The following is a 22,049-nucleotide window of genomic DNA, read 5'->3' as shown; positions in this document are numbered from 1 at the left end:
ACAGTTCTGGAGCAAGGTTTTTGGAAGGCCCTTCAGGAGATTCTCCATTTTTGCCTAAACCTCTTCAAGTGAGGTAAAATGGCTTCCCTATAACCAAGATTTAACTTCAGGAAATAAAAAAAAAGTTGCAGGAAGCCAAATCAGGTCAATAAGGAGGATACCCCTTCAGAGTAATGTTTTTGCTGGTCAGAAACTGCTTGACAGAAAGGGCTGTATGAGTGGGTGCATTGTCCTTATATAACAACCATCCATCACTCCACAACAGCGGCCTTTTTTCCTTAATTTCTTCACCAAGTCTTTTTAGTACTTTAGTGTAGTAGTGTTAATTAAGAGTTTGACCACTGGGAACTTACTCAATCATTACAATTCCACTAATGTTGAGAAGACAATTAACATTGCCTTGAGTTTTGATTTTGACATGTGTAGTCCCTTCCCCCTGAAAACTTCTTATGCCACTCAAACTCGTGTACACAAGACCAAATTTCATCTCTATAAGCCTCGATTAACAATTGAAATGTCTCCATAGCTGATTTCTTAAGTTTCACAAGAAACTTCATGTTGATTCGCTGTTCGTTTTTATATTGGACATTTTTTTTTCTGGCAGAATGCAGTTGCACATGTTCACTCAATGATGCAGTACTCCCAACTGGTGTGATCGGTTAAGTCAAAACTGGCCACATGGATAGAGGAAGTGTGTGGCATGATGTCTTCAAAACAGCTGTTACCAATTCCAGTCTATTCTTTTTAAAAGCTATGCATTCAGTCCCCCCTTTTTTTTGTCATACCTCATACATACAGATTCTTTATTATGTATTAATAGAGATGGAAAATAAGTGAAAACTCTTAAACCTGCTTGAACTGTGATTATAGTTTTATCTTTGGATGATATTATTTTTTTATTAAATGGAAACAGTAATATTGAAAAAAAGCCTTATGTAATTTATATTGTAATTTAGTTTTTAATGAAATTTGTAAATAATTAAGTGATAGCATGTTTTTATTGAAATTTAAGAAATAAAGGCAAGAAAGTCATAAATTTTGCTTGAAACAAAAAGCAGAATTTTTAATTATATTTATCAAAGAAAAATGGGTAAGTTTGCATTTTAATAATAATTTTGTTTGAAATCGATTAGAGTAATTATGGAGTCAAACTTATGAAACTGCAATGTTAGATTTTGCTGGTCAGTGCTAATTATACACTGGTGTGCAAAAATTAAGGACGAGACTTTTTTTCAATATAACTTTGTACAAAAGCTTTCCAAATCAACACATTTAATACCGTAAGATCCTCAATACGTAAGGACATGAGTAATGTAAGCAACACTTACTAAAAGAGAAATCAGAGGGATAAAAAGAAACTTTATTGAAAAAGTAGCATGGAGCGAAATGCGACTGAAGGCCGAAACATCCCTGTGATGGGTGTCCAGCAAGAAACATCTGTTCTTGAATAGGGGATATGATCTCCCCTGACTGCCTAGGCAGGTTTCACAGTATCTGCCCATGCTGAGAATGAGGGTGTCAATGAGTTGTTGAGGCATTGCTGCCCATTCGTCTTGCAGTGCCAATCGAAGCTCCGGAATCGTTACTGGTGGTAAGGTACGAGCTGCCAAGCATCTGCCTAGAAAATCCCATACATGCTCGATGGGGTTGAGATCCGGAGATCGTGCCAGCCAATCTATACGTTCAATATCCTCACTCTCTAAGAGCTGTTCGGCAACTACTGTGCAATGACATGGTGCATTGTCGTCCATGAAAAGGAACTGCGGACCCATAGCGCCTCTAAAAAGACGCACATATGGAAAAAGAATCTTGTTACAATAACGGGTCCTGTTGGCTGAACCTGCTTCGAAGATGTGAAGGTCTGTACGACTACCAAGCATGATGCCTCCCCAAACGAGAACACCGCCACCTCTATACATGTCTCTTTCAATGATGTTCGAGGGATGATTGTGGCTTCCCCGCTCTCTCCAGATGAGTATGCGATTAGAATCGCTACTCAGACTGAATCTGCTCTCATCTGTAAAGAGTACTCGTCCCCATTCATTGTCTCTCCAATTCCGGTGTGCCCGGCACCACAGAGAACGCCTTCTCCGATGGGCAGGCGTTAGAGGTACACACCATACAGGGCGTCGAGCAAACAGATAACCACCGTGCAGTCTTCTGGCCACGGTGAAAAGCCATACTGGTCGTCCATTTGCCTGTGTCGTGTGTCTAGCGATTTCTCCCGCTGTCTGCCGCCTGTTTCTTCTCGCCTGTAAGGCAATATACCGGTCATCTGCGGGCGTGGTTCCTCGTGGAGGACCACTACTAAACCCCCGGATAGCTGTTGCTGTAGTTTGAAATTGTCTCCAAAGTCGTGAAACGATGCTGTGAGCAATTCCGAACTCTGCAGCAACACTTGTCACACTGTGGCCTTCCTCCAACTTCCCAATGATTTGACCTCTGGTAAAAGCATCCAGATGTCGTCTAACAGATTGATTATTCGCCATTTCTCGCTGAGGCAGTAACTCGGTGTGATTTTAACTGCTATACGGCGTGCCAGAAATACTGATCTTACACCGATAACATGCTTTATACTACTCAGACACTCCCCCATTACATCTACCTGCATATCTGCGCATGTGCTGCCGTACATCACCTTACTTAATCTCCTGATTGGTCTTTCTGTCCGCTCTGCCTCTTCGTTTAGCTGATATGCTAATTTTTCGACTTCGTCCTTAATTTTTGCACACCAGTGTATTGTATGAAATTAAGTAACATATTGTGTAGCCAGTTCAACACTGAATTCAACTTCTGAAAATTTTACTATGCTTTTTGCTGTTTTGGTCTCAAGCTGCTGAAGTTTAATGTTGTATTTTGTTTTTCAGAGAATATTTTGCATTTTGAAAATTAATAATATGTAAATAAGTGTTGCAAATATTTGTTCCTTGTAGGTACTCTGCATCTCACATTTAAATTTATTTTTAGCTTTTGTAATATTTTATTTTAGTTTTGAATTCTATATTTTATTATATTTAGACTTTTATTATATTATTATATTTAGACTTTTATTATAGACTTTTATTAGACTTTTATTATATATTAGTGTTATTATATTAATATTTTACATTAACTAGGGTTGTTTTATAATTTCACATTTGTAAAATTTACTTTTAATTTAGATCGCTATATGCATTCATATATATTTTTTTAATTTTCTGTTCTTTGCAGACACAAGAAGTTAATCAAGGAGATAAGCGCGATCATGACTTTTCCTGTATGTATGACATTTTGTTATGGCCATTTGAGAGCAGTTTCCTAGTTCCTGCTGCTCAGGTAGTAATTCTATATTTATATGTTTTTGAAAGTTCTTTTTACTTCCTTGTATGAAGTAAAAAGGAAGTATTGTAATCGCGAAAAGTTTCAAGCATCATATTTCAACGCAAATATCCATTTTCACTGCTATCGAATGCAATTTAACAATGTTTTTCCTTGACATCTGTTCATAAGGACAGAATAAAGGACTCTTTCCCCCCAAAAAAATTGTAAAACTAATTTTAAATGAATTCTGAAGAGAATTTTTCGTGGAATTTTGTTATGGCCATTTGAGAGTTTCCTAGTTCCTGCTGCTCAGGTAGTAATTCTATATTTATATGTTTCTCTGAAATAATCTTATATTATTCTGTTTTTCTGTTTCTATTAAATGAATTCTGAAGAGAATTTTTCATGGCGTCTGTGCGTATGTACATACGTATGTATCTTGCATAACTCAAAAACGAGTAGCCTCAGAACATTGAAATTTTGTATATAGGACTGCTATAACATGTAGATGTGCTCCTCGTATTTTGGTTGCAATCGGTGACACCAAAAGTATATAAATATATGTATATATATATATATCCATTGTATTACTCGGCTCGGTAATCTCAGTTTCTTTATTCTTATATGTTTGCAAATTGTGCATTTTTTGTTTTAAAAATAATTGAATTATGCTGTTCTTATCTTCCGGTTAAGGTTTTTATGCCTGTAGTAATTCTGTATGCAATAATTTTAGAATTATCAACAATTTAAAAGTTGTTTTTAAGTGCCGCTAAGCCTTATAATTTTTGCCATGTCGGCAGACTGTTTACATTTGAAACAACAGAATAGTAGATTTGTTGCCAATCTAGAGAAAGTAAGCTCCGCAATAACAAAGATAATGCCTTCTTTTATTATTGCAAATTAAATCATGCTTAATCCATTCTGGAATTTATTCGAGCCGATAAGTGTTTAAGATTTACTTCATAATTTTCAATACAGACATTTTGAGTTTTTATGTATTTTTGCCTTGCCAGGAAGTGAGAACTGAATTAATTGAATGAGAAATACTAAATCGTCTGTGAAAAACAGTTTTTGTTGTTGTTCTTTGCATAATTTCTTTTATATATTGCTTTAAATTTATTATAGTATTTGAATAGAACATGTGGCAACGGTTAGATAAATTCTTAAGATGATATACATTTTGTGCATTCTGAGTTAAAAAATGATTGAAATGTAGCGTTGTTAAGTGAACCTAGAGCCAGAGTGTCGATATGATAAACAAATATAGTGAATTTTAAAGAGTGTATTTATTCTATTGTGGTTTATGCGCTATTGACGAAGTATATTTAATTCAATCCAATAAGTTTAAATGAAATGCAAGAAAACATGTGTATAATTTAGTGTTCCCTACAAGGAAGTCATGTGGTGCACACATCAGATTTTTTTTTTTTTTTTTTTTAAATTCCATTATGAAGCATGCATGCAAGATATTGACAACACATGGTCATGGATCTATCCTATCACATTGATTCTTTTCATGATTCTCTACAGTGGAGGAAACCTTTTAACAGAACTCGTTAGGTCTTTAATACTGTATGCTTTGAGAAGTATTGCTTGATCATCTACACCTGAGATGTTTAACTTGTTGCTTTCAATTTCTCTTAATGTATTTATGTCATATAACTGAAAAATAAGTGAAAAGTTAAGCATGTAAATTGCTAAATTTGAATGGGAAAGCAAACTGGATAGATATGATTGCTTGTTTACCTTAGTCACACTGAAACTCCATCTGGACAAAGTCATGTATACGAAAAAAATATATGGTACTGTTTGCCATTTCAATGAAGATTGAGAATGGATTTCAGAAAACCCAAGCTGAATTTTAGTATATTTATATTCAATATATCAGGAAGTATATTTATATTCAGTATGTCAGGATTTCTGTAAATTTCTGTACAGTATGTGTTTTAGTATGCCACTGTTCTCAATTGATATCAAATTATTCCCGTGAGCCTATTAACGGAATGCAAACTACATAGCATAAAAAGAATTTGTTTAATTGATTTTTTTAATTGTATCAACTTTTCTCCAAGAAAAATTTTGAATGTTTCATAAACATTTCTTGTTCAAGGCATTTGTTTTTTAAAAAATATGTGTATTTATAAACAACTTTTTCTCAATGTGAAATACAAAGTATGTTAAAGTAGAATTTCAAAGAAAACTTCAGAAAACATCTCTAAGTATGTGCTTGTTGTTATAACTTTAATCAGATTAAATATAGGTGTATTGTATATAATATGTAGGAAACATTAATCACATTAAAAATGTTATGTTTGTATACTTTGTAATAAATTTCTTTTTCATCACAACATAAATATAATTTTGTCAGATGAATTAGTAAGTTAGGTTATATTGTTAATTAATATATTCTGTACTTGGTTTTTGACAAACTTTAGCAAAGCATATGATCTTTGGCATGTCTTTGTTGGGCTATGCAGCCTAGAAGCTCTGAAACATTTTGCACTTATAATCTAATCATGACATTATTGAATAATGAAAGTTGTGCTTTATTTCAGCATGATAGTGTCTTTTGGGGGGAGGGCGATAATTATCATTCACACGTAGCTCCAGGAATTCTCTGAGTTCTGACTTTCATCCACTAAACTCAAAAAAAATTTGGACCTTAAGTTTTTCTGAATAATTGACGGTTTTAAGATTAATGCCTGAGATTTAGAGATCTGATATATCAATGAATCTTAGACATCTAGTTTGGATTAATGGAAGTATCAAGTCCATGCTATTATTCAAATCCTGACACTGTTATTCAGGTTGTGTTATTATTCAAGTCCTAATAAGACTGGATGATTGAGATGTGGATAATGTTTCATCAAATGCGACTTTTCATGATCTTGTATATCCTGTAGTCATCCTCAAACTCTCGTTGTGTATGTAGATGAGAAATACTCTAACTGGAAAGTGACTTGATAGCTTAGCTATTCATTATAGTTTTCTATATTAACCCCTTAACTGCCGCGGACGTATATATACGCCCTGCTCAGCCGATGCATTAGCTGCCCCAGGCGTATATATGCGCCCTTCCAAACTACTATCATTTGCTTTGAGCTGCTACCTGGAAAATTATTCGCAAAGCTTTGGAATGCAACACCACAATGACCTTGACAAAGTATGCGAAGGAGGATACTATTTCAGAGAAGTGTGGGGAGAAATCGGAGAGAGGGGTGTGTCTAAAGCGGTGAAAGTAATGACTGTGCGGTATTGGCTGCTGTTGTTTGCATAAAACTTTTTTTTTTATTCTGTGTCCTTCATTTTCATTTATTTTTTGTAGTAGGTTCCAGGAATAAAGAAAGATATAATGGATGTTTCAAACCCATTTATCTCTTTTGAATTATTTTTTGATGAACTGCTCGTGCTTCATATTGTTACTGAAACTAACCGTTTTGTAGACGAGTATATGAAGCAACACCTTGCAAACAAAAAATCAAGAACAAAATCGTGGCATTCAACCAGTTCAGAAGAAATATGTTTTTTTAGGCATACTTGATTTCCCAAGGTATAACACTGAAACCTGATATTTCACTTTACTGGTCTAAAAATGAACTGATCGAAACTCCATTTTAGGGACCTTTTTTATTATAAAACCCTCATTTGTATTATACTTACATCTTTTTATTATACCTTTACTCAAAACATTAAATTTTGTGCATTCATTTTTTTTCTTTTTATTCTTTATTTTGTGAAAGTAAACAGTTTTTAGAAAGTAAAACTTCACTTATTTTCCCCCTAATACATCACATAACTATGCGCATCTTTATGAAAAACTGCGGCACTAGGAAATGAATCTTGTACGTTTTCCGCGGCAGTTAAGGGGTTAAGAAACTTTGTTATACTAGTATTCTTTTAGGCTAAATACCCCTATGTTATCAGATGTGTATTTAGAGAACTAAATAGTTGCTGACTGTTTTAATGTTTTTCTATTCACATTGAAAAAAATTAAACAAATTGAAAATTATAATCACTAATTTCTCTACCATGTATTTAAAGTAACTGTCAGAAAGTCTGAAAACTGTTGTAGTTCTGAAGAAATATTGCGAAATTTATCATTTATGGTATGCCATATTAATATTTAAAGAGTATCTTTCAGATAAGGAATATTAAATTGTATTTACATGTAATTTAAAATTTTATCAAATTTAAAACGTTGTTAATTTCAGTTTTTGGATTTGTGCAATTTTACATGTTTTAGGTTGCTACAAGTTCAGCTTTTAAACTGTGGAAAAATTTGTTTAAAGCATTTATCCGTTGTTCTTCACTCGTTGACACTACTTTACCAAATGAAGCATGTGAAATATTTTGTGTGAGACTAAAAAATATGCTTAAGCCTGAATTGTTGCAGGTAAGAATTCTTTATATTCATTTCAGCAGAAAATTCCATTTGCTGAGTATTCATTTAGATAGAAAAATATGAATATCAAATATAGTAGATTTTATTTTCTTCCATGTTCTGTATATATATATATATATATAGTATTTTCTGTATATTTTATGATAGAGAGTTCAGAACAAAGCTATCTGTTGTCTCAAATTTTCAAATTACAGTCAAAAGTCGTTAATCCGGACTCGTTGGGACTTCGGCGATTCCGGATTATCGATTTTTCCGGATTATAGATCATCAGTTTAAATCTGGTAAGATGGCATGCAGAAATTACAAAATTAAAAATATGAAACCATAATTTATGAAATAAAGAACAATTATGATCTAAATGGTATCAAAATTTACAAAAAGAAAAAGCTTAATATTTATTTGTTTACTTTATTAAACATTTCCTTCAATGTAAGTTGCTTCGTTTCATGTGATAATACTTTCTCTTTAATTCTATTAAACAGACATAATTTCTTGTTTAGTTACAAAGTTCTGCTGTTCAAGTCCTATAATTGCTGTGTTGAGAATACCGACTAATTTGTCAATCAAAATGTTTTCGTTTTCAATAACCTTTGTGTCACTTTCTTCACTTATTATTAATTATAATGAATGATGATTATTAATTATAGTGATTATTAATTATAGTGAATTATAATGACGAGGAACTTGATTTAAATCATAAATCATATCAAAGACGGAGTATATCGAGATGAAATACTACACTTAGTACGGAATTATAAACCAAATAAAATAAAAACATCTGCTCTGAAGATAAGGATAGTGCTGACAGATCAACTTCCAATCCGCAGTGTGAAATTGATAAACAGATTTCGGATTTCAAAACATACTTTCGCTTTGTAGATACAAATTACATATTAGTAAATATATATCGGAAATTCTATTTGACATAATCTTTCTAATCTATCATAATCTAATAATGACATTTCTGCCCCCCCCTCTGCCGCAGAGCAGCGTGGAATTGATAAACAGATTTCGGATTTCAAAACATAAATTGATAAACAGATTTCGGATTTCAAAACATACTTTCGCTTTGTAGTAAATATATATCGGAAATTCTATTTGACATAATCGAAAGTTCAAGCTTACTTTTATAAAATTGCTCTAACAGTCTGCAAAAAAAAATAAGCCGGATCCAATTTGAAGATTAAACGTGCATGCGCACAAACATATTCGCAGCTGTAAGGGTCTTATGCGCTCTCGTAAACGCCTGTGCGCATGCGTGAACGCGACGCATGCGCAGAAAGTTTGTAGCTTTGAGGTCCGGATTATGGGTGTCCGAATTAACGACTTTTGACTGTATATATAATGTAGATAATTAACTGAAACTTATATTGTCTTTATTGCATTTGCCATATTCTCCTCAAAAATAAGGTGGCACTGGAAGTATTAATTCATAAGCATTTACATCACTGATTAAAATACTAATGTGTATGCAAAAATTCCAATGCATATTTTAGTTCAAGATCTGTTTTAGATGAAATTATTTACTCTATCAGAGTTCACTAGAAAAATATATAAGCAAATACTTACATTTTCAGGTAGAGCTACCTTCTACAAGGAGGGATGCTTTCATAGAGAATTTTCTGTTAAAAAACTGAGCTATATTTGCTTTATTTATGAGAAAACTGCAAATAGCTACTTACTTTAGTTACTCCCATTGTCAATTAGATTTGTTTTGAATCAATTATTTTGTATTAGCAAATCTCCAAAATTATCAATAATTCAAGTTAATATTTTGCATTTTTAAAGTTTAGAACACAGCCAAGAAAGTAAACTTGTATCATTGTGATTACACAGTAAATTTTGTAAAATTCTGCTTTGTGTGATTTTATAATTTGATCATACTTTTGAAAAGGATTCTGTTATTGACACATTGCCAAAACTTTCAAAAAGGATTTTTAAATCTGTGATGGATAAGAATGTCTGAAATATCTAAAAATTTAAAATTTATTTGAAATATCTAAAAATTAAAATTTAATTTATATTTCCCTCCAGAGAATAAAATCTTTTACTTGTTCATTTCCAGATGGGTTAGTATTAAAACTTTGAGCATTATGCCACTGACTTTTATAAATGCTACATTTTTGCTCAAAAGGAGCATGTCTGTTGTTTTGTTTATACTGATTATTTAAGAATAATTAGAAATTTAATTAACTTTCAAATATTTTGAAAATATCCAGAAATTTAACACATGATTTTTTTGTGCATGAGGGTTTTGACCAAATACGAAAAGTAAATCGATACGTGTTTTCTATTTTAAAAATGCAGATTAGTTTTATTTATTATTTTTTTAATATATATGATATAAAAACAGTCGTAGGCATAAAACAATTATTAATTTAAGACACAATAACACGCCGAATAAATACTAATTCAGAAGTCAAACAACAAAACTCAGCGTTAATTTACAAAATTTTCACAGGACTAGTTTCGATGGTTTTACCGAACCATTATCTTCAGCTGCAAAACCGCAAATGAACAAGATAGGAAATAATGTTTAGATAAGATAAGAAAGCCTGGACAAGAATAAGCAAGTGGCGCCATCTGTTGGCGAAACCAGAACTAAAACATAATTTCTCTAAAAGCCGAAGGCAAATTTGGATTGGAATTAGGATCGTTAACTAGAACAGAAAGATTTTTATGAATGTGAAATGCCTCTAGAAAATCCAGTTCTCCAATGGAAGATGTTTTTTGAATAATTTTGGCAGCAGAAAATTTGAAAGTGTGATTTTCGGACCAACAATGTTGAGCAACAGAAGACTTCTGTGTTTCCTTTTTTCTAACATATGCCTCATGTTCTTTGACGCGAAATTTTAAGGCTCTCTTAGTTTGGCCAATGTAAATTAAACCACACTGGCAAGGAATCCTATAAATACCCCAGGAATTCATATCCGGAATGGGGTCCTTGAGTATAGAAGTTGGAATTTTATTGATAGGAGAATAAACAACCCGAAAGTTAAATTTCTGCAAAATATGTGCAACTTTATAGCTAATTGATGGAAAGAAGGGAATGACAACAGAATTTTTATAATCTCCTAAAATAAGAGTGTGGCTTTTAGTGTGTTGAGATGTGTGTTTGTAGTTCTTTTTAACACATTCATAGCCAGTTTTTATACATGCTGTCCAATTATTAGTTTGTTTATATTAAAAGGTGTAGCAAGTGTAAAAAACAAGTCATTCACTCTTTTAATAGGAGCCCGAATTTCTGAATTCTTTCCGTATTGCCGATTTTTGTGGATTTGTCTGCTGACAGAAATACAGTACTCGCCACTTATTTAAATCACTTCTATTAAAGATGTATTGAGTTTAATAAATGATGATTTGTGTATTGCAAATTGTAAACTTTTCAAGTAAAATAATAACAACTAAAACAATATTTAACTGACAACTAAAATGATAGTTAAAAATTAAACGCTTTACACAATTTTGGAAATTCATTTTAAAATTTCTTATCAAAATATTTTTATAATTACATGCTTGGCGACATTTTGTCTGTAAAAAGCAACTAGTCCGTCTGTGTTTGTTTCATATATTTCAATAAAAGTTTTTAAATTGTGTTCTCAATTTCATAAAATTGCTGATAGTATTTTTGATCAGTACCTTTCAGTTCAAGAATTCTTTTTAGAATTTTCAGTACTTTTTTAGGTTCATGTCATCACTTTTTTTTCTGGATCACTTTTGCTGTCAGTTTTTGTAGTTCTTTTTAACACATTCATAGCCAGTTTTTATACATGCTGTCTCCATGCTGCTATGAATTGACATTTATTCCAAAAATGAACATTCATAACTTCCCTCACTAATGTCTGAAATATTATCCATAATTTGCAATTTCTTTGAGGCTTCTTATACATAAAAGCCACATTTTCAGAAACAGTTTTTAAGATATTAACCCCTCTACATTAATACCCATATGCATGGCCTCTAGTATAGATCTTGACTTTTTTATCTCCTTTGAAGAGCTTGCATTTTCATACAACTCAATTCTTTTTGTCATTTTCTGAACATCTTTTCTGTGATGACATTTAAAAGCTTTTATAATACCCAGAAATTAAAGGTTTAATGTTAGAAGTTGTATTTGCAGGAAGCGATGCTAATGTTTTTCAGTAGTAGTTCAGAGGCGGCGTGTATGTTGCACAATTATCTAATTAGTAAAGTTGTTTTGGTTTCGTTTCGCATTTTGTGTCTGTTCACTTTTCACATTGTTGCCACCAAATATTCGAGCCCTGCATTATATTTAAAGAAATTAAAAAATGAAGAATCTGCATGAATGTGTTTCTCGCACTGAAAAAATAATGGTACGTAGAGACCTCAAATTTTGAATAACGTAGTCCTCCATTCAAATATGGTCATCTGGAAGCACGAATTTGGAATCTGTTTTATTATCTATTTCATATTTTGTCAAACATTAAAGAATTTTTGAATAACAAACTCGCTGGTTTCAAAGCGAGCAATGGCTACACTGAAGGAGGGGCATTTTTATTTCCAGCACGCGAGATTGTGTATCGGAAATTCTAAAGATATACTCTTTTAAATATTTTGTGATACTGCTGTTGAATTGAATGTTACAGTTTAAGTGCGAAGACCATGATATTTAACCCTTTGACGCGCGCGATATTATTTTTATAATTTTTTTAACTAAAAAGTCTAGAAATTCAATATTATGATCCTAGAGACAAATAATATATGAATTTAAAAAAATCTACTCTTGCTCATTGTTCTGTGGGTGGTGGTTGCACTGTGAAACCACCACGCATCTAGGACTTGAAACTTACCGAGGTAAGTAGGGAAAAAAAACTTACCTTTCTCCGTGCACGTTTCCAATAAATGACGAAATTTACGAATTTAAAACAAAATGCATGTAGGAATTGCATAATATATAATACATATATATATTTACATTATTTTACAAAGTAATATATATGTTACTTTGTAAAATAATGTCAGAAAAAATTAAAAAATAAACATTTATGTAATTTTTCTATAGCAGTGAAAGTACCTACATAATAAAGACGTTTGGCTACATGGATTAAAAAATCTCAGTACAATAAGGATAAAAAAAAGACTCAGTGTTTTTTTTTAATTTCAAAGAACAAATATTTTTTGTGACATTGTTCAAAGCATGTTTTGTCTTTTTGGTACATGCGTGCCCACATTGCACATTTCGCCACATGTATCTTCTTCTATAAGGTTTCTTCCTTGTGCTAGAAAATGTACACTTATTGGATCTAAATTTCACTGGTATATGTCCAGCGTTATTTAGTTTCTTTTCATCTGACACATGAAATTTGTGGGTTTTTTATGTTAATGAGGAGGGGCTTAGTCTTCTTGGCTTTGATACCGATCATTCGTTTCCCATTCATACTTATTTTATTCGTATTTCGTCCCAAAATTTTCAGAAAATATTTTTAATTTAAATAAAACTTTATGCGATTTCTATTTTTAATTACAGCAATGTACATTAAATTTAAACCACAGGAAAGAATTTATAAAATCACAATACTAGCTTGGTGAGCAAGTGTGTTGAAGTTGCTGGAAAAGAAAGACCTTTTTACTGGGCAGGTGCATGTATTGTTTAGTAATAAAATAACTCTGTGATTTAAAAAGCCCTTATCTATATCCAGGTAAAAATAAACATTCCTATTCGAGAAGCAAGCAAACACCATTGTGAAGAGCAGCAAGGCGCAACCATTGTGGCACAATGCTCTAGTGCGGCAGTGGTCGTGCCCTGAAACCACAAAGCAAATGCCATACATATAGAGCGTTGTTTTTATATATGCAGTTTAATTATTGCTATTTTTTATTGTTTATGATAGAAATCATGATGTGCGATGAATAACTTTTGAAATTTAAAGTTTATATTAATAAAAGGAAGTTATTTTGTCTCATTGAAAACAAATTTTAAAAGGCATCCAATTTGAAGTACTAAGACCTAAAACATGTATGATTCTGAAGTCATTTTGTGTTATTTAGAGGTAAAAGATCAGTAATCAATTGATTTTCACTCAAAAATTTCGGAAGGAAGAGGAGAAAAAAATTCGAAAATTGGTGGTTTCAGGGGGCAACCACCGCGTGTCAAAGGGTTAATAACTAAAGGTAACACACAAAATGTTAAAAAACACCCCTTTAGGCATAATATAAAATCTGAAAGCTTTCATACTTTTTTTTAATTGATTTTATTGATTGAAATGGCAATTTTATATTTCATTTGGTTCCTGGAAATATGAATGCAATAAGCAGCTGAGTTAATAACCATTGACTTTAATAAGCGGCGAGTACTGTAGTTATTTTGCAATTTTCATTATAAAAATGTACAATGAAGTCTAAAAAATCACACAATGTTCCAGTAATGTTAAGTAAAACAACTAGTAGCAATTATCAACATCTTTGTTCTCTAAGTCAACAGTGCCTAACTTCTGGTCTGTTTCAATTCAGTTTAACAAGATATTGATGAAAAATTTAACTCTTACCTTTGTTGCTCAGAACTTCAACCATTCTTTCATCTGTGAAACTTAATGCATTGCTGAGATGTGACAACAGTGGCTTCAACTAACCACCTGAATTAATTTTCCTTGATTGCATGTATTCTTTTTAGAAAAATATTGAGAACATTTTATTTATGGGGACTATTACATTTTCACTGAATATTCTGGTAAAACTGTCTCAAAGCTTTCAATAGGCACAAATATTTTGTAGTGCCTGTGATTAGCTGTGGAATTAACACAGAAAAATATGTAAGCAAATACTTACATTTGAGGACTTTAAAAAAAAAAAAAAATCATTATCCTTAAATTTTATTTTGAATGCAGACAAAAGTAATGTATACAAGAAGTGAGTTTAAAAGTTTTGTAATTGACTTATATTTAAAGTAATGATTAGTTGTAAGGGCTTATAGGGATTCGTATGAACTGTGTGTTAAATTGTCACTAATTTATGATCCCTTTTCTTATACTTTTTTGTGTGTTTATTTGTTTATTCCAAGAAAAGTACATTTTACATGTCATAATCATACTTAAGTTACTTACACTTCCTGAGAATTAGGGTCTTATGTATATATTTCACACCTTAAGAGAGAATCATTTGGTTTTACTTACCCTTTTTATAGATTTGTTTATAAAATTGAATAGCTTCAAATCATATATCATCTATGCCGGGTGTTCTCAACCGGTGGTATGCAAAGAAGCAAAGTATTTTTAACTATTAAATTCAAAAATTAAAACCCCAACATCCTGGTTGAGTTTTTTCCTTAATACTTATAAATTCATGCGATCTGAACTTTGTTCAAGAGTGGTGGTGGTAGTAGTACTTTAGGTTTTCAGTTTTTGTTTAGATGGTAAACATTAGTCAAAAGGTTGAGAACCGCTGATCTATGCTGTTTTACAACATTTTTTTCTAGATTTTTTTTAACCATCTAATCCTTTTGTCAATTTTTTTATGCGGAAAAAGTGAAAATAATGTTTATTTAAGTTTTGTTCGGTTTTATATCCAGAAGGAATAAAATAATTATTTTAATATGTATTCCCATTTTTCTTAGGAAGCTGAATTTTATGAATCTGTGTGTTCATATATGCAAGAAGTCATTCAGTGCGTGGATTATGCATCAAGTGGAATTCTTAATGCTCATGGTAAGATTTAGTTGTACTTTTCCCACATTTATTTTACTTAATAAAAATTTAAACGGTGGTTTTGAATTTTTTTTAAACTCTTTTAATTTTCAATTTATTTTAATGGTTTCTGTTAGCAGTATGAGGCAGAAGCTAACTTTATTATTTATTCTTAAGAGCAGGAGTTAGAAGTACTTATTTTATAGAGTATAGCTAATCAAATGAAAATAAACTTTCATTCAAACAAATTTCTGCAAAACATGGGAGTCTGCTAAAAGTAATGCAAAAATTGCCCTAACTTTTTTATCAACCCTTTCAGGATGGGCTTCCCATATATGCATTCCCTAAGCATTCTATGTCCATTACTTTTGAAATGAACACAGTTTTAGGTTCCTGACCTTGAGTTTGATATATTCTGTCTGACTTTGGTATTTTACTCTTCAACTGTTGAGAGGGTGGGGGGGGAAGCAAAAGCGTAAACAGAGGTGGGCTCTTTCAATCTCCGCGTGCTAATATAAATATTCGCGTGTCTGATTTATATCCAATTCTTTTTTTAATTCTATGTTTTCCTCTACTATATATGGTCTTTAGGGTTACTAGACAGCCCAATCAGTTTTGCATTGACTTCAGGTATATTCCCGTTTTTTCTCTTTTTATTTCGGGAAGTCTTGCCTCTAGTCTATTATGGCGCAAAGGCGCTATTTATCAGAGGAAGAACCCTCGTATGGTTAATGAACCATTTACTAACGCAGATGAGAGTGATGATTCTTTTTCTAAAGATTTAAAAAGTGAGACTTCTCCGTGCTTCAAGATTTACCACACTCGGTCTTCATTTTAAATTTTGTTACATCTTACTGTAAATAGTCTTTATTGTGTTATTTTATTAATTTTAGATTGTATTGATGAAATTTATCAATTACAACTTTGGAATAATTTGAATAGTGCTTCCAAAAATTATTTTACAAGATAAGGAAATTTTTAAGTATATTTTCATGTAAAATAAAGAAAAAAAAAAGTTATTAAGTGTTAATTTTAACATATATAAGAGCTCAAGTAATAATCTAAAATGATACCAAAAATTACGAGGCTAGAAGTGTAACTTTTTTTTTTCTGATTTTTTTTTATAAAATTAGGCTTAGCGATGCAAAACCTCTATCCTGTACGGTGACTGCTTTCGATTCTCTTCCGTCCCACACGAGCGTCTTAAACAAAGGTGCGCCGTCGCAAAAAGGTTAACAGACATGGAGAACAAATTCCGCATATTATAAGAGTTATTCTTCCTCTTTACAAGCATATACAAAGAATATTTTTATTACAAATAATTGAAGGATGTGAGCCATCTAACTGGTATAGTGGTTAGCATCACTGACTGCCGTGCTGAAATGCCCAGGTTCGAATCCTGGAGAAGGCACGGGTGTTTGTAAGTTGGTGCGGCATAGCAGCATTCTAAATATGTGGTGAGCCAAGTGCAAGGACAAAAATAGCTGCAATTGTTAAAGAAATGTGTATGAAAAATAAATTTTCAGTTATTGATCGCATTACACAGCTGCATTTTACTTCTCTATGAATGGAATCAATAATACTTAGGTGAACAATGTATTCAGTGTGTTGTTTCTTTCTTTAATCCACAGTCCAGAACTTGAGTGTAGTTTACTTTCTGTCCCCACTTTAGAAGAAGATTCCACTGGCTTTAATATAGCGCAACTAATTGCAAAATCGTTTGACTGGTGTTACAGGCATCTTAATAAAAGAAAATTCAAATTTTCAAATTATGAGCTGCATCTGTCACCTCTTAAATTCAGCAGTTGAAAAAGGAGGCAGCTTCTTTGCCAATAAGTGTAAAATATCCAATATAAATTCAGATCTCAAACATCCATATTTCATTTTTCTCTTATATCCTCTTTTTATTAGACTATCAATTAAAATTTACATAATTTCTAGAAAATTGATTAATTCATATATACATTGTACAATTTAATATCTGATTAACCTAAAATTTTGGCATTTCAAATCCCAAACCTGTCTCCAGTGGAATATCCTCATTTTATAACTTTTACTCAGTAATTATAAATATGATAGAACATCAAATAATCTGAGTGCCAGGGTGATTTTATATCTAACATTATGTAATTCGTTACAATTTTTATAGAATTTGATCTAATTTTCAAACATTTAAAAAAATGTTGCCTAGTTTTTATTATTTTCTTAAAAAATAAGAATGATGAAATTTATAAGTAGGAGATATGTATTAGAATTTAAAAATTAATTTAGGGTCAAATCTTAAGGAATCCATGAAAAATTCGAGAGGATATACATCAATGTCAGCTTAATTATATATATATATATGAGTATATTTTTAACACTTTATGTAACTATCTTGATTTGGGAAAAGGAGGTTTTTTTTTTTTTTTTTAGTTAGTTAGTTATCTGTGTAATTTATTATTACCATTAAGTAGTGTATAAGATTTTCATAATGATGGAGTTATTGACTGTAAAGACTGTTTTTATATACTTGCATAAACCAATAATTGTTGGAATCCATTTAACTATCTGATGTAATATATTTGTATGAAGAAAACTATTTAAACATGTTTTAGGTTTGTCTGATACTTTACTGATGGCAAAACAGAAAAAGCCCTTAGGAAATTTAACATCTCTAGTCGATGTATTAGTTTTACTATTGGAGATTTTTTATTCTCAGTATGTCCTTCCTGATGAAGAGCAGAAGCAGGTAAGAAAATCTCCTGAAAACAGTTTATAATTGAAATCCTAAATGTTTTGTAAAATTGGAATTAATTGCATATTTATTAAAGAAGAAGGGAGAGGGAAAAATTGTTCCTTAAGGATTTACAACATTGATTTCTTCATAAATTTGATAGTTTAATATCATGATTTAATGTAATCTGTGTTATGTTAAAAGTTTGTGTTCTGAAATGTTAAGTTTTATTTTATGTTGAATAATTCAAATAACAACATAGTTTTTTTTTTTTTTAAGAAAAAGAAAGTTTTTCCTCATAAAATTAGAAATTAATAAATAGTATTATTCCCTTTGTCCCATAATGACTGTAGCAGCTGATGAATTTAATTTGTCCCATAATAATAGTAGCAAAAGAAAATAATGTAGAATGCAACATTTATTATTGAGAAATTAGATTAAATTAAATAATAAATTTAAAATATTACTCTTAATTTTTATTTTGTGTGTTCAGGTAGTTTCTGGATTTTTCAATAATTTTGTTACTGCATTTTAACCCTTTCGTGGACCATTTATTTCTCTTTGAATTTCTGCCGTTTTTTTATGTTTTATTATCAATTAAACAATAGCATTTAAGGAAATATATTTTATTTTGCCAAATTTTTTGTTTACATTTAAATTCTAGGGGTGGGAAGTATACTTCCCACGGGACCTTTTATGGTCATAGAGAAAATTCAATTTAAAGGCGATTATTTGCCATGAAAAGATGAGAAACATGTTGCAATGCACAAGGGTACTTCAGATACTGCACACATATAGCGGGTCCTCTTTTCTTGGGCCTTTGTGCTACATTTCTTACATCGTCTATAGTTGAAAACCATCTTACATCAGCGTACATCATCCGGAACTGCACACCGTTTTGCTTGGAGCTAGCAGGACTGCTTTTCTTTTTTCGAGGAATATCCGTCTATTAGTTGACGAGCTAATGCTATACAGAATGTTAGCTGGTCTAAACTTCTCTTTCTCTTGTTTCCTTGCCACAGTATAAAACTATTTACGATGCCAAGATCAATAAGAAAATAAAAAATACGATGCCACCATTCTACAGATCTTCTTCCTGTTTGGTACCTTTCTTTTCTTTGATCGAAGCAATCAACCCCTCCCATGACATTGTTATATAAGGCAACAGCTTTAGGGCAAGGTACTTCTGTTTTAGTACCATCATTTTTTGTACGATTTACAGATGTAATAATTGCTGAATTATGTGCAGTAGTCAACAATGTAACAGCCTTTTTGTCCATCCACTTTATTGCAGCAACACCTTCCTTAGTTAGGAACACTGATTTCCCTCTTTGTAGTTTGTTATTAGCCTTCAGTATTGGTGGAAGATCCTTCCTTTGCGGCCTCAAAGTCCCCACAGAAAACAGACCACTTATAAGTAGACATTTTGCAAGCCTAAAAGATATCAAATAGTTATCATAGGCTATGACCTGTCTGTTTCACATCTTCCATTAGTTTAGTTATTACTGTTTCCCCTAAGCTCAATATTTTATCCTTATTATCAGAAGTTTCTTTTCCAGAATAAATTTCAAATTTTTTAATATATCCAGTCTTAGAGTCTGCTAAACACCACACCTTGTAACCTCTTTTTATAGGCTTCATTGGCATATACTGCTTCAATGAAGTTCTCCCTTTGAAAGCTATCATACATTCATCTATTCATAATGTTGACGAAGGTTCATAGACTTTAGGTATGGAATCATTGAGATGTGAGAGGATGCCTGACTTTATAGAGTTTATCATGCCCAAATTGCCCACACGGATTTGTGCTGTTATCATTTACATATAAAGTCTCAGTTATTTTTATGAACCTCTTTGTGATTATTATTCTTGCTACTGATTGAACATTGAGAATAGGGTCTGTGCTCCAGTAGTTTTTCAGTTCATGCAATTGATGCATACCCATGAGTATATGCATACCTACCCATGCTTTCAATTCTTCTGATGTGATTTCTTTCCAGTTCAGGATAATGTCTTTTGTGGTATGACCCAATCTCTTCCTTTTCATAGGTTGCTTTGCATACGAGTTTGTTTCGTCAACAATATTCTGTAAAATTTCATCGGTAAAAATCATGCCAAAATAATCCCTTTTTTTCTCAGTAGAATTGAATGATATTTTCAAATGTATTTTCAAAAATATTGTAATTTTTTCAACATACCTATTGCACGTGGCTTTTATACATGATGCAATAGCATTTTCACATTTCACCCATTATTTATTATTCAATATCAGATAGTTACAGCAGAAATATACAAAATAAGAAAACGTTATTATTATAAAAACAGTGTTTTACTTACATTTGTAGCAGAATTGTAGAGCAATGCAAATGTCAAATCAAAACAGGTGTCTCAGTGGAACAGATCTCGCACAACGCATTCGAACTTTCCAAACAAATGTGGTAATTCTGTTTTCAATCGATTGAATACAGATGGCAGCACAATACTGAAGTGGGAATTAGAGTTCCCAACGTTATAATAGCAAAGCCAATATATTATAGTGGGTTTTGCGCTTCCCACAGGTGTATTTCCCAGGAACGTGTAGGTGGGAAGTAACCTTCCCACGGCCCACGAAAGGGTTAAACTTGTAGATAGGATCCCTTCACTGCAAAGCTTTGTTGCCTCATGTACGTGAGCTTGAAATTATTGGAGCTATCATTCTTCATTCCTTCTAGCATAGTTTTTTGAAGTGACAGAAACATGTTATCCAGTATTTCAGAAGTATTATCAAAGGCTGTGTGTACTATTTCTGTGGTGCCTCTTCTGCTAAGAGAAATATGTCAATTTTTCTCCATAATCTTTGCATTTATGTCTATAGTTTTGTTTTCTCAAAGAATCAACATTAGCATAAATTTTATCTTCACAATTAATTTTGGAAGTACATTTCTAGATTCTTGATACGCTGATTCTGTTGCACTTAGTTTTTTCCTCAGTTAATGTAATTGCACCTTTCTGAAACCTTTTGTTTTTCTTTTGTTATGTCAAAAACTTGACCACCACAACTCAATCTTTGCTTGAAAACTCTCTTTTTTTCATCCTCATTTGCCTTTTTAAAATGTAACCCTTTTACAATTGACTGATATTCAACAGAAATAAAACAACTTATTCAATCAGTGGGTGTAATTTAAAAAAATAGTTATAATTCCTGTTTGCTCCTGCGTACCTGTAATGTAATCCACGCATGCGCATCTGTAATGTTGATCGGACGAGTTTGAGAATCCCCATCGATGGTACGAGGGCTGGTCACAGAGTTCATAATGAGTGATTGTAATTAATTATGAGAATTAACAAAGAACCGAACCAGCGAATTTATTATAGTGTGTGTTATTTGGGATGAGACCCAAACAATTCCTAATAGTTAGATTAACTTAAAAATTGAAAGATGTGTCAAAGCAAATGACAGATGTCATGAAACACTGACTTTTGTTCTTTTGGCTTTGCAACTTTGTTCTGCAACATAACCTTACAGCTGCATTCTTGAATAATTTCTATTTAAATATTTACTAGCTACTATTATTCTGAGACAAAGGGAGTATATAATTATTTGCCATAGGTTTTCATAATTGTGCAAATACTAATTATTTAGGCCAGGATTTCTGAGAGAACTCTAAGGTTGTTTGAAAATTTTCTTATTCATGAAATACATCTTCAGCAGAAACTAATATATTACTTTCAGAAATGGTTTACGTCAAAGGTATAAAAATTATTAATTTGGGGAAATATAGATTTTTAGCATTTTATACTATACCTATATTAGAATGATAGGTGAAACATCATGTAGCAAAGTGCAGCATTATTCATATTAACATCAAAATTTATTTATACAAGTTGATTATGCGCACAGGAAAATATTACAGCATTTCCAAAAACAAAACAACAGGAGTCTTTGAACATGTATCTCCTCAAGTCGATGGTGTCAGTGATTCCGATGCCTGTCCCCATGTCTCCCACTCGA

At 31.9% G+C, this 22,049-nt stretch overlaps 1 protein-coding gene across 2 annotated transcripts in view; it reads left to right on the top strand.

Moving 5' to 3' along the window:
* The window catches only part of LOC118199250 (uncharacterized), a 249,158-nt gene that overhangs the window by 144,918 nt on the left and 82,191 nt on the right, over positions 1–22,049 (top strand). For both annotated transcript variants that reach the window (XM_085824140.1, XM_085824137.1), the window contains exons 18-21: positions 3,211–3,315; positions 7,544–7,693; positions 15,273–15,363; positions 17,940–18,073. In XM_085824140.1, the coding sequence (XP_085680266.1) occupies positions 3,211–3,315; positions 7,544–7,693; positions 15,273–15,363; positions 17,940–18,073 (480 nt within the window). The remainder of the gene's footprint in view (positions 1–3,210; positions 3,316–7,543; positions 7,694–15,272; positions 15,364–17,939; positions 18,074–22,049) is intronic.

This window comes from Stegodyphus dumicola, chromosome 1, assembly GCF_044657685.1.
Source record: "Stegodyphus dumicola isolate Sdum_Otavi_A_Nest chromosome 1, ASM4465768v1".
Taxonomy (NCBI): domain Eukaryota; kingdom Metazoa; phylum Arthropoda; class Arachnida; order Araneae; family Eresidae; genus Stegodyphus; species Stegodyphus dumicola.
This window is presented reverse-complemented; position numbering and strand designations above follow the sequence as displayed.